Below are 13,027 nucleotides of genomic sequence, written 5' to 3' on the forward strand. Positions count from 1 at the left end.
TATCTCTACCACCCCTGCCAAACAACTGAAAAAAAGAAACTGAGAAATGGATTTCCTTTTTTTCTTTAGTATAAAATTTTTATATTTAGAATTAGCCAGCTGGACTCAGTTTAGATGATCCCAATTTTTTTGGCAACATCTAAAGCATCGTAGTCTGGAGCCAGTCGAACATATGCCTTCTTCTCCCCATCAGGCCTGATCGAAGTGTTGACCTTGGCCACATCAATGTTATACAGCTTTTTCACAGCCTGTTTGATCTGGTGCTTGTTGGTCTTGACATCCACAATGAACACAAGTGTATTATTGTCTTCTATCTTCTTCATGGCTGACTTGGTAGTCAGGGGAACTTGATGATAGGCATAGTGGTCAAGCTTGTTTCTCCTGGGGGAGCTCTTCCGAGGATATTTAGGCTGCCTTCGGAGTGTCTTAGGCCTCTGGAAGGTGGGAGACGTGCGGATCTTCTTTTTTTTGTGGCTGTGGACGCCTTTTAGCACTGCTTTCTTTGCTTTCAAAGCCGTTGCCTTGGCTTCGGCTTTGGGAGGGGCAGGGGCTTCCTTCTTAGCTTTCGGCGCTGTCTTTGTGAAAAGCTGGATTTCCTTTTAAGCCATGTCACCAAGGCAACATATTGAAAACTTTTACCTCAAGAGCTCATTATAACACATAGCATCCATATATATGAAAGATAGCTGTTCCTAGGCTCAAAAGGAAATCAATCACTAGTAAATAAAATTACCCAAGGAGAGCCAGAAAGACTTTAAAGTTAGATTCTAGTATAGCTGATATTTCATTGTCATTTTCAACTCTGATTGCAAATCTCACTCATTCAAAGTTTAAATCATTAAAAAAATTCCCACTTGAGCTAAGGCTTTTTGTTAGATCTTTGGTGGTACTGTGTCAATAATTTGGCCTAATTATATACTAGGAAGTTTAAGCATTGTCAGAAATCAGGTCAGGACTTTATTGACCAGACTGACTAAAAAGAAGAGTTCACCTGGGACTGTACACAAAGCTTCCTATTCAGTTTAGCTGAGATAATTTGTCCTTGTTGCCAAATTCTGCTTAATCAAGGACATAAGGATATAAACTAGAGCTGGCCCATAGGCTCCATCTAGTGGTTATCTTGAAGAAAAGCAGGTAAAGCTAAAAAAAGTTTCATGTCACAATCTTCCTGTAAATATGAGCTATTTATTTCCATGAAACCCTAATCAGGAAGATGAATATGTGTGATATTACCCGTTAAAAGTGAAGTCCTAAGTCAGTGATTCGCAATAATTGAAGAATTTGTTAAAAACAAAGAGAATCCTTGAGGAAGCATATTAAAAATGCAGATTCCTAGGCTCTGCCCTACAGAATCTAATTTAGTAGGTCTGGGATAGCACCCACCTTAATAGTCTCCACTTTGAAAAAGACTTCTCAAAGTGCATTAGACTTACTATAGCGGAGCTATTTCCCCTGTCAGGGTTCAGCTGACTTAGGTATCCAGCAGAATGGCTGCATACTAAAGGTAGCAGCAAACATTTTAGAGATCAAATGAGAGTTCATAGACTACTGATAGGGGATCCAAGATTTAGAAGGGATATGGAGATAGCTGGCCTAGCCCCCCTCAAAGAAGTTGAAGCTACTAGCCAAGACAGAAGGCTTTTTTTAAAAACCTTTTTTATTTTGAAATAATTATGATCTGTATTTTCAAGATTTTCTGAGGTAAACTGTTCTAATACAGTTTAGGTATTTCCCCCCTTATATGAGAAAGCATTTGGCCTAAATATTTTCAGTGTCTGCTAGCACTAACCTTTCACAATTCTAATTCCCTCCTCTCCTATACCTATAATCTAAACATGAGGGTAATTCTATTTGTCTTAATTCATTGATATAACAAATATGATTCTATAATTTATTAAATAAATTTTCATGGCTTTGGTCTCCTATCCTATTAACAGGAGACAAGGGCAGTATTAGAAAATAAACTGACACTTACAGGGAACCTGGAATCAAGTACTGGGGCTAGGCTTTTTTTTTTTTTTTTTTAAAGATTTTATTTATTTTTAGAGAGAGGGAAAGGGAGGGAGAAAGATGGGGAGAGAAATACTGATGTGTGAGAGAAACCGTTGCCTCTCACATTCTCCCAACTGGGGACCTGACCTATGACCCAGTCATGTGTCCTGACCAGGAGTCGAACTAGCAACCTTTCGGTCTGCAGGACAACACCCAACTCACTGAGCCGCACCAGCCAGGTTTTTTATGTACAGTAAAATTAATGCATTGATACAAGCACCTTATGAAGTAAGTAGTCTCTCTACAAAAGAGGGAGGGAGACCCAAAGAGGTTAACTGATCTATCCAGGATCACACAGCTAGTAAGTTAAAGGCAACATCTGGACTTAGGTTTGAATTCAAAGTGCATGTTTTTTCTATATGTGTTGTTTTGTACTAAAATCTACAAATAGTCCTTCAATAGCCAAATTATATTAACCTCTTCTCAAACTAAAATATCTTTGGCAAGAATTAATGAAAAGGAGGAAAAGTTATTTTATGGCTACTTTTCTGATCCTTATTTAGCTATGAATGTCTAAAATACAACAGGAAAAATTTGTGTGCCACAGGATAGTGGAGAAAAGAAACTAAATAATCTGCCATTGACTACATGACAACACTGCTTGTGGACATTTTATTCACTGTAAAATAAATATTGTGCTGTAAAACTGTCCAGAACTAAAATCTGTAGTACACGGGAGGTGAGTCTGAAGGAGGGCAACAGAGAATGTTTTGTTAGAGCAAATCATTCAAGTCAAGAGAGGAAAATCGCCAACCGTACACTAGGAAGATATTCTGAGGGAAAACATTTATATCAAGGAAAAAGAAACAGGTAAAAGTTCTGAGAGAAAAGCAACCTATTACAAATAGTTTCTTGGGAATAACAGAGGTGAAGAACACTTATCTGTGAGGCTCTACTATGTGCCCAAGCTTTTACTTCAATACCTGGTAGAGAGTGGTTGCAAAATAAAAATGTGCTGAAAGGATTTCAGCCACCAGAATACATATTTTACATGGTCTCCCATTTAAACAACCTCCTATCAATTTCTTTCTTCATTATTTTTACTTCATTAACTCATCATATATACTATAATTTACATAATAAATCTATTATTTAAAAACTTTCAATAGATACAACAATTATGGCATTTCATTAGGCTGGACTCTAAATTGCTTGGATATTTATTTTGGAATCACATTATCCAAGCAAAGAAAAAACACAATCAGTTCATAAGACACAACAGAAATGATAAATGTGACACAAATGCCTGCCTTGGAAGTTTATCAATAACCTCTTATATACACATATATATTCACAAAGTGGTTGAGAGTCCTTTTATATGATCCTTCAGATGAGGTCCAGTGGCTGTGAACTCTATAAGATGACACATGGTCAGACAGAAATCATCAAGACTTTCAATGATCTTTTCTTTTTCCCAAACTTTATTATCCTTTAGTTTGGGAGAGAAAGAAGTCCATTTTCATCTGCTGTATCTAAGATTTTACAGATCACTGGAGATTCTACCTAAAGAACAACACAAATAAAATCATTAAAAAGTTGCTAAGCTGAATACTTTCTTCATTCAGTATTATTCTGCTGAATGAATACATACATATAAATGTGTTAAATGTATACAAGTCCTTGTTTTGGATAAATGATCCAATGTTATTTCTATAAATTGAGCTTTTTGAAATACAATCTTTTGTCATCCATATAAAACACCAAAAAGGTAGAGAAGATATTTTTAATCTATAAATAAAAGAGAGAAGAGAGAAAAGGAGTAAAGTACAATAATTAAAGAGGGTTATACTAAATATGATGGAGGAAATAGTGGGAAAGGAAAATAACATGTATGGCTAGATGGGGAATTTTAGTAGAGAAAAGCATGCCATAAAAAGCTAAATGGAAATGCTAGAAATAAAAAAAAAAAAAATGTCAGAAATAAATTCAGTCAAAGAGCTGGATGGGATACAGCATAGGAAAGAATCACTGCACTTGAAGGCAGTTCAGAAGAAATGACCCAAATGCAAACACAGAGTGAGAATAAAAGAAAGAGTATCTGAAATTTGGGGACAAGTTCAAACTAACATGTTTAATTGGAATCCCAAAAATAGAGAGAAAAAGGGTGGGGAGGAGATAATGTGCAAAATTTTCCCAAAATTTATGAATTATATCAATCCACAAATCCAAGAAGTCCAGTGAATTCTAACTAGAATATAGAGAAAACCACCCCTAAGCATCACATAATCAAAGGACAAAGTATAAAGTTTCTAGAAGAAAATATAAGAAAATATCTTTGTGACTTTGAGGTGGCAAAATTTCTTAGGAAAAAAAGCATTAGCAATAAAAGGGAAAAAACTGAGGAAAGAAACTTCATCCAAAAAACTTTTGCTCATGAAAATACATTAACAAATGAATAGGCAAGCCACAGATTGGGGAAAAAAAATGTGCAATATAAATACAAAGAAATCATGTCCAGAATATACTTGAATTCTTAGAAATAAATAGTAACACAGCAAAATAAAAACGGGTAAAAGACTGACAAAAACTCTCTTCTTGACAAAAACACCATAGTTAGGCAGGCTCCCCTGAGCCCTCTTTTCAACTAGGCCCTGTTTTGTCCTTGGGCCCTATCCTGGGCCTGCTGAGTGCAGCTGCAGCAAAAAAATCCCGATACATCAGTTTAGAGAGGACCCCTCACCCTTAATATCTAAGCACACTCCATACTGGTCAAATTCCTCATCTCTTACCTTTGATATCTGATCATCCTGGCTTGCCTTCAGCAATATTCCTGTTAAGTCAGTTTAGCATGAATCTCCTCCCCTAATGTCTCCTTTTAGTAATTTTCGATTCACCAGCCCACCTCCTCCTCCCTGTCTCTGCTTGTTGGCTACACATGCCCAGCTGTCCACTGTATCTAGAGTTGAGCTGGATCTCCCTCACCTATTGTGACAGTCTTGACACCTATTACAAAGTTCTGAATAAGTCTGCCTTACTGTTTCAGTAAGTGTATGATTTTTACTTTAAAAAGTCTTGGTTACCCAAATCCTCATCCCCGTTTCCCAACCTTAGGGATATAGCAGTTTCTTGTCCTGTTCAAGTTGCTGCAGCAGAGGTCAGGAGAGGTCAGGAGAGGTCAGGTGAGGTCAGGCCTGTAGCTTCTAACTGGGACCTATTTCTATTTTTATTTTGTATTTCTGGTCTGAAAAAAATTAACATTTAATAAAGGGAACTGACTTTGGGGGAAAAAAAGACTTGGTTGACTCGGTTACACACTTCACAAAAGAGGATATATGAAATAATCATATGAAAAAGTGCTCAAAACCAATTTTCATATGGAAAATGCAAATTGTAACTACTCAAATGGCTAAAATAAAAAGACTGACAATACCAAATGTTGACAGTGAGAATGTGGAGCTACTGAACTCTTATATGTTGCTGATAGAAATGTGAAACAGCACAACTACCTGGACAACTGTTTGGTAAAAGTTAAACATATATTTAATCTATAATTCAGCAATTCCATGCCTAGGTACTTAACAGAAGAAATGAAAACATAGGGCCACAAAAAGATTCGTAAAAAAATGTTCATAGCAGCCTTACTCATACAATCAAAAATGAGAAAGAGCCTAAATATCCATTTATAGAAGAATGGATAAGCAAATGTGGTATACTTATACAAAAGAATATTATTCAATTATAAAAAGACAAGAAAGCACTGATACATACAGTATGACTGAGTCTGAAGGACATGCTGAGTTAGAGGCCAGGCACAAAAAAATGTATATGCTATATAATTCCATTCATATGAAATAAAAAAAGAGGCAGAACTGCTTCTATGGTATCAGAAATCAGAAAGGGGTATCTTTGGGGATTCAGGAGTATTGACAGGGAAGGGGTTAGAAGAAAATTTTCTGCAGTGACAGATACCTTGTTTTGGGTGAGAGTTACATGGGTATATGAAACTGTCAAAATTCATCAAACTCAACATTTAAGATCTTTGCATCTAATTTTATGCCTATGATACCCTAAAAAAATGATAACAGCTTTTATAGAAGTATTCCATTTTAAAGACTACTGAAGGTCTTTCCAGGCTTAATGCTAAAAATTAAAATGTTGACCCCAACTGAATTCTTGAGTATTATTTTTTTACTTACCCCAAGGATATACTGACAGGAGTGAGGCTCTAGCATATATACAGTGACAGCATGAGGAGAATCTGATTCTTTACACCTACAACAGAGAGTACTTTAAGGTGCTGCCCAAAACATAGAAAATTATTTTGAATTGTTTTCCTCTTAAGCTATAAAAATTCCATGTGACCCTGTGTATTTATAATTTAATAATTATACATAACTCACGAATACGTAACAATTATATTACTGAAATTAATTTTAACAACTTAGAATAAAATAACCTTATAATAAATTATGAATACAATTATTCATAATTACATTGTATATTTATAAAAACTTTTGCCCAAAGGAAGCAGATTAAAGAGAAAGGCATAAAGCACAATTTGATAGTCCAACTTACTTTAGTTTTACAGTCACCTGTCTTGGTTTGTCAGTTATATCACAAATATCTCCATTCCCATAAAAATGTGACACCATCCTGAATCAGAAAAACACAGATGCTTTATCAAACTAAAGTTTCACTAATTTAGACTCATTGTGATGGGTAGGAAGAGATGATGGTTAGAGGGTCAGTTCTGCTTTAGTTAAAAAATCTGCTATAAAATATTCTTTAAAAATACATATTTTTATGGCTATGTCAGAGAGAGTCTCAGATTTTATAGAGAGAATATAAAGTTGAGATACTTTGTAGTGGTTTAATAATAATGATCTTCATCTTGCTTATTATTTATTTGCATATGAATAGTTAAGACTAAATTGCTTTTAACAACATTGTTCTTTTAAAATGAACCATTTCTCCATGAACTATTTTCACATGAAACATATACAAACATAAGAAAAATCCTTCTGTTTAGTATATTCTAACTTTTCTAATACTTAAATGCCAATCTCTTAATATCGCTAATTTTGATTTTGATTAGCCCAAGAAGTCAGCACCTTCTGGGAACAGTCCCTCATAACATCTGTGTTAGGAAGAATCAAGTTAACACCCAAGAAGGGGGGAAAAAAAGAACAATTTAAAATTCACTGGGCAATAGTTACTAGAAAAGCTAAAGCTTAGCTATTCTTGGGAATGATTAATTTACTTCAGCTGTAACAAGATATACCACTAGAGCCCAAAAGGGATGAGACAGTTTTTTAAAAAGCCACTGTTTAACTATTTTCAACCATTACCCCACAAAAGTTAAGTAACAAAGGGAAATGTTAGAGTATATTTAAACAATTAAATAACTTGAAGAGGTAAAGATTATGCACGAAAGAGGCAAATGCTTTATGATTGCCTCAGACCTAATACCTGGGAACTGAGCCACTGTTAACTAACATCACCACCACTCTCATTACCATACCGCCACGCATTGTTTAAGGCAGCAGCCAAAATATATTGCATGCTATTGCTAGGCACTATGCTTTATCTGAATACCTTATTTAAACGTCACAATAATACTATAAGGCAAATACTACTAGATAAGGAAAGTGAGGCTTAAGATTATGTAACTTGCCCAAGATAGTATATACATTCATTGGTTGCATATTGTATGTGTTCTGACTGGGAATCGAACCTACAACCTTGGTGTATAGGGACAATGTTCTAACCACCTGAGCTACCTGGCCAGGAAAAGAGCCAGAATTTGAATCCAGGGTGGTAGACTTTAGTGAGCTGCCTTACCTATTACACTAAGTTATTTCCCCACAAAAAGAAAACTACCCTAGTGTCCCTGAAAAAAACTGACCAGAGATTATACGTGTTTAAATTTTGTTTTTAAATATTCTGATTTTCAAATATTCTACTAATTAGATCCAAAGGCAAACAAAGTTAATCTACCTGACTATCTGGGTACCATCATCTTGCAGGTGATAGGCTCTAGCAGTATTCTTCTTAGCCCATTCAATATGCTCTTCTTGGTTCCATGTCCCGACAACCACAGAAGTTTTTCCGTTATCCTTGTCCTAATATATGAAAAAATATTTGTGATAAGGTATGCATACTTGACAATATCAAGTAGACTTTAATGCTAATGGCCTATAAGCTACAGTCCTTATCCTCATATACACACTGGATATCTGTGTTTAGAGGAAATAATGCTTTAGTTGAACTTGACTAGTAGAAATTTGAGCTTGCTGTCTTCCTTATAACTTGCTTCTCTGAAAAAATGAAACTACTTTCTAGTCAGACTAGCTTCAGACATAGTTATTTTTAACTCTTCTATTTCTTTCCTTTCCTACATCTATTGGTCCTGTCATTTTTTTCCTGGAGATGTTCTCAGCTTCGGACTCTTCCTTTATATTTCCACTGCCAACATTTCATCCCCCAGCCAGGAGTTTAATCTCTCATACCTAGATGACATAACCACATACTACTGTGATTCTTAATGAAATCTTTGGCCTCTATTACCCTGAACCACACTGTAGTCATACGCAGCCTACCTTCATCTTATTTCTACTCTTTTAAATGCAGACCTTAAAATTATATTACTCTTCATACCACTCATTTGAAACCACGCTCATTTCTGCATCAAGACTGTTCAGAAACCCCCTTTGCCATTGTGTGCTTTTATTTTTTTAAACACCAACTATATGTTGTCTTACATGAGGACTTCATTTCCTCTCCTTTCTTTTCCTTCTCCTAGTCCCCTTCCTTCCTGTCTTCTTTTCCTTCTTCCTATTTTATGCCAGGCACCATGCTGGGCACTAATATACATCTGATTAGAATTAAAAACCCTTATAGTGGCAAATGAAACAGGCATGGTCACTGCCCTAGTGGAGCTGACTGCTAGTGGAGCTGTCTGCCTAGTGGAAGAGACAGCCATTAAACATTCTTTTAGCAACCAGACTGTAAATTCATAGAAAGACATGGATTAAGAGGCTGGAGATGGAGCAAGACTGCCTGGGTTTGAATTCTAGTTTCACCATTTACTTCCTACGTGATTTTAGGCAAGTTACTAAACCTTTGCTTTTGTTTCCACATCTTGGAATATCAATATTTACTTTTTAGGGTTGTGAACAAGCATTAAATGAGTTAATATGTGTAAAGTGCTTAGAACAGTGCCTGAATAATAATTTTTCAGCAACAAAAAAGAATGAAATTTGGCCATTTGCAACAATGTGGATGGACCATATACAATGAGCAATATATTTGTTAGCGGCCATTATTTTTATATTTCTCAAAGCTCCAGAAGAGTTCCTCAGAAAGTTCTAGGTTATATGACCTTGACCAAAACAAGGCTGATAAAAACCTAGTTTAGGCAAGTATATGGGAAAACAGACATTGTTAATGGGAATGTAAAGTGGTTCAACCCATTGGGAGGCAATTGTTCAGAATGCATGTATGTTGCCCTAGTAAATACATGGCTAGAAATGTGCCCCATGAATATACTCACAAAAGTTCAACAATAGAACTATTTAAAAATGCTCACTAAGATGCCATCAAAGCAAAACTGGAAACAACTTAAAGGTCCATCAGTACAGGTCTGGGCTAAATACATTGTGGGTACAGACATAATCCTCTGTACCTGCTGGAAAGATCAGTTGTTGCTGACAAGGAAAGATCTCCAAGATACTAAATGAAAAGAATAAGTGCAGAGCAGTGTAGAATATTTAGTAGATATTTTCTGCATAAATAAAAAGGTTATACCAACATTTATGCATATGCATTTTTTTTCTTATGGTTAACTAAGAAAAAGTTAACAGTAGTTATTTTTGGGAAATGGAACAATGGTGGAGGACAATTTTACTTTTCATTCTAAATTTCTGGCATATTTTCATTCCTTTAATTAAAAAAACAAGCTCTTGGGTATTATCTGGACTACAGTTAGATGGTATATGTACTTTATCATTTTTCTGTATGAATGTTAGTAAAAATAAAACATCTACAAAGCAGCAAGAATAAATGGAAAGAATAGTGAAATTAAACTTCTTAGGTAGAAGTGAAAAAAAAAATGTCCTAGTTTGCAGATGCCTCATAAATTTGGAATGATTTAAATGTTCAAGTTAAGTTGAATTATCTTTCCTGGTACGATCCTCTTGGAGTTTAAAATTGGCTTAAAACATCTCAACAAGGCAAAGCCTTTTAAAAACAGCCAGGTCAGTATTTATTAGTGTTTGTCTTCAACATCTAGTAGTTTAACTTATCAAAGTACAACTATTACTAAATTATTGGGGCTTAAACTTCAGAATTTAAGCACCTTGGGTAAAGTGTGAGAGAATATGGTAATTTATGAAATTATAAATAAAAGGAAGAATAAAAAGCCAATGAGTGTAATCTTAAAACTTATTTTATTGTAAATGTGGTATGATATGATGCCTTCTTTTGGCTGAGAAACTTGCCATAATTACCCTACTTAACAAGTCTAGTGGTAATAAACTATCTTACTGCTCACTTTCATAAATTAAACCTGAATTATGGCTGAATAATAATTTTTCAGCAACTAAAAAGAATGAAATTTGGCCATTTGCAACAATGTGGATGGACCAAGAGCAGTGATTTTCAACCATTTTCATCTCATGGCGCACAAAAACTAATCACTACCATTCTGCAGCATACCAAAAAACCTGTTAAATTTTTTTCCAATTCGACAAAAAATAGTATAATTTTAATTCATTCACACCAGATGGCTATTGTTGGGTTGGCTGTTGTCATTATTTTATTTGACAATCGAAGGGAAAAAGAGATCAGTGTCCTTGACTAAATAGTCAGGTATTGCACGTCTTGTGGCACACTCGTGTGCCTCTTGTGACATACCAGTTGAAAATCTCTTACCTAGAAGGTAGAGGGTATTATGCTAAGCGAAATAAGTCAGACAGAGAAATACTGTATGATCTCATTGATATGTGGAATCTAAAGAAAACAAAATGAATATACAAAAACAAAACAGAAACTGACCCATAGAGAACAAGCCAAAGGGGAGGTGGTGAGGAGGGAATAAAATATAAAATAAAAAAATTACAAAACAGAACACTGATTTCTTCTTTTTTTATAGGAACTAGTGTTGGAGGAACCCCCGCTAAAGAACAAACTCTCAGTTTAGGGGTTTTCCCAGTGTTAAAGGATGGAGACTAGAAGAGTGAGCTATTAATCTGGCAGATCGCCTTAATTTTTGAATGTGGAAAGGCAGGTCTGGTACTTAGTTTAAGGTCTTAAGTGCAAAGGTTACCTGAATCAGAGAATAGATTAGTATGATTTTGGATGTTAGAAGCCAGCAGCTAGTGAGGAGAGAAAAGGTAACAGGAATGCCCAAAAGGGAAAGTTGGATTGAAAAGAAAAAAAGATAAAGATGAATTATAACAATGATTAATTTCTCGGTCAAAGCTAAAGAGGTTAGCCATACTAGCTTATTATTCCTCCAGGCTCACAGTAATATAAGAATCTGAGTAGTTAATAAACAATGTTACTTTAAGATTACTGACTGAATTAAACACCAAGTTTTATATTTTCCAGAATTTAGATAGTTCAATGAGTATTTCCATATGAAAGTCATGTCACAATTTAAATAACTCCCCCGTTTTTTTTCCTACAAAAGATTTTTAAAACTTTAATCCATCTAGCGGTAGACTGGTATACATACTGTTCTATACCTCATGGTATTGATGTACGTGTTTGCCATAGCAGAATTCGTATTTCCACCAACCAACACCCTATGGGAAAGGAAACAGATCAAGTTATACACAGAGAAGGTGAGACTGGGGCCTGTCTCGATATTGCCACACAGTAGCAATAGAAATATATGTAATTAAAAAAACCTGTAATAGCAGTAATACGATTGAAAATTAAAATAAAAAATTACTGACAAAAAACAGACAAATACAGAGAACAACTGTTGTACTGCCTTGATAAAATAAAATAAAAATTCTATTTGTAAGTAAGTGTATTTCTCACTGGAGCTATTAGTCAAGGGAAGAATTTACCTGTGTAGGTGTTAACTCAAGTTTTAAATGTGACTGCTATATAATCACTGAAGCCCATTACAGCAATCAACTAGAATTACATGTGCCTTAGTTATATATATTGTCTGTCAAATAAAGGTCAAGTTTTAGCTTGTGAGTAAAGAGAATAATAATGGCTATGGATTAGAGTATAGTAAGAAGCAGAGAGAAAATGTCCATTGGGAGGCTTCCAGAATCTTGCCATTTGTCTCAAGACCAAAACCTCTTTCAATGCTGTTACTGCCTCTTGAGTAAATAACACACAAGTAAAAGCTGTAAACTAAATATTTAAATGGAAGGTTCACGTCTCACCCCGTGAAAGCAGTAGGAGCCACTAAGAAACTCTTTTATGAGTTGGTCATCTGTCAATTTGGATATATGGGTTGTTCCAACAGTGAGCATTGGCTGAGAACCAACAGCAATGGGTTTGTGGATTGCTGGGAATCTCTCTTCTTTAGCTGATTGCAGATCTTCCTATAATTAAGTACATATATGTTGAGGGCCTTCTTTACCACACTTAATTTTTTCAGTTATGACCTAAATTATTTTTACACTGTAGAAAACTTGGAAAATAAAACCTGTCTGTAACATATTTTTAAAAAAAATGAATTTTGCAATGCTTAGTAGTATAGAAAAAGCTCTAGGAAAATATAGTCCCATTTACTCATTAGGGGTATGGTGACCAGTCTTCCCATGCAGAGATAATTTCCATTTCATATATTTTGTCTTATTATTCTTAAGTATTTTGTTCCTTGTTAGATTTTGTGTGTCTATATTTAGTTTTAAAAAATGTAGTTACTATGGGTAAAGAAAGGATAACAAGCAGGGAAAAGAGAAACTGAGTGAGAGCAAATATGAGTTTTAGTTATAATTATTCAAACGTAGCAGGGCCTGGAGGAACCTGCGGTTTAGTGAAGGAAGACACTAACTAATAAGGATGC

The 13,027-nt window shown here is 35.0% G+C and overlaps 2 protein-coding genes across 3 annotated transcripts in view; both read right to left on the reverse strand.

Moving 5' to 3' along the window:
• LOC129072021 (60S ribosomal protein L23a-like) lies at positions 1-3,055 on the reverse strand. Its single transcript, XM_054575397.1, has 2 exons — positions 3,044-3,055; positions 1-596 (listed from the first exon to the last, which is right to left on the reverse strand). The coding sequence occupies exons 1-2, from the start codon at positions 3,053-3,055 to the stop codon at positions 111-113; spliced, it is 498 nt and encodes a 165-aa protein (XP_054431372.1). The 3' UTR covers positions 1-110.
• Positions 1,663-13,027, reverse strand: part of ERLEC1 (endoplasmic reticulum lectin 1) — a 26,681-nt gene continuing 15,316 nt past the window's right edge. Inside the window, exons 8-13 of one of the 2 annotated variants that reach the window (XM_054575451.1) lie at positions 12,399-12,560; positions 11,739-11,798; positions 7,990-8,114; positions 6,568-6,645; positions 6,189-6,264; positions 1,663-3,555 (exon numbers count right to left, since the gene is read on the reverse strand). In XM_054575451.1, coding sequence (XP_054431426.1) covers positions 3,484-3,555; positions 6,189-6,264; positions 6,568-6,645; positions 7,990-8,114; positions 11,739-11,798; positions 12,399-12,560 — 573 coding nt within the window. In that variant the 3' untranslated portion in view covers positions 1,663-3,483. The remainder of the gene's footprint in view (positions 3,556-6,188; positions 6,265-6,567; positions 6,646-7,989; positions 8,115-11,738; positions 11,799-12,398; positions 12,561-13,027) is intronic. The other variant, XM_054575450.1, reaches the window with a different exon arrangement.

The sequence above is a fragment of the Pteronotus mesoamericanus genome, unplaced genomic scaffold (assembly GCF_021234165.1).
Source record: "Pteronotus mesoamericanus isolate MK-2021 breed Mesoamerican mustached bat unplaced genomic scaffold, CSHL_Meso_final contig_291, whole genome shotgun sequence".
Lineage (NCBI taxonomy): Eukaryota > Metazoa > Chordata > Mammalia > Chiroptera > Mormoopidae > Pteronotus > Pteronotus mesoamericanus.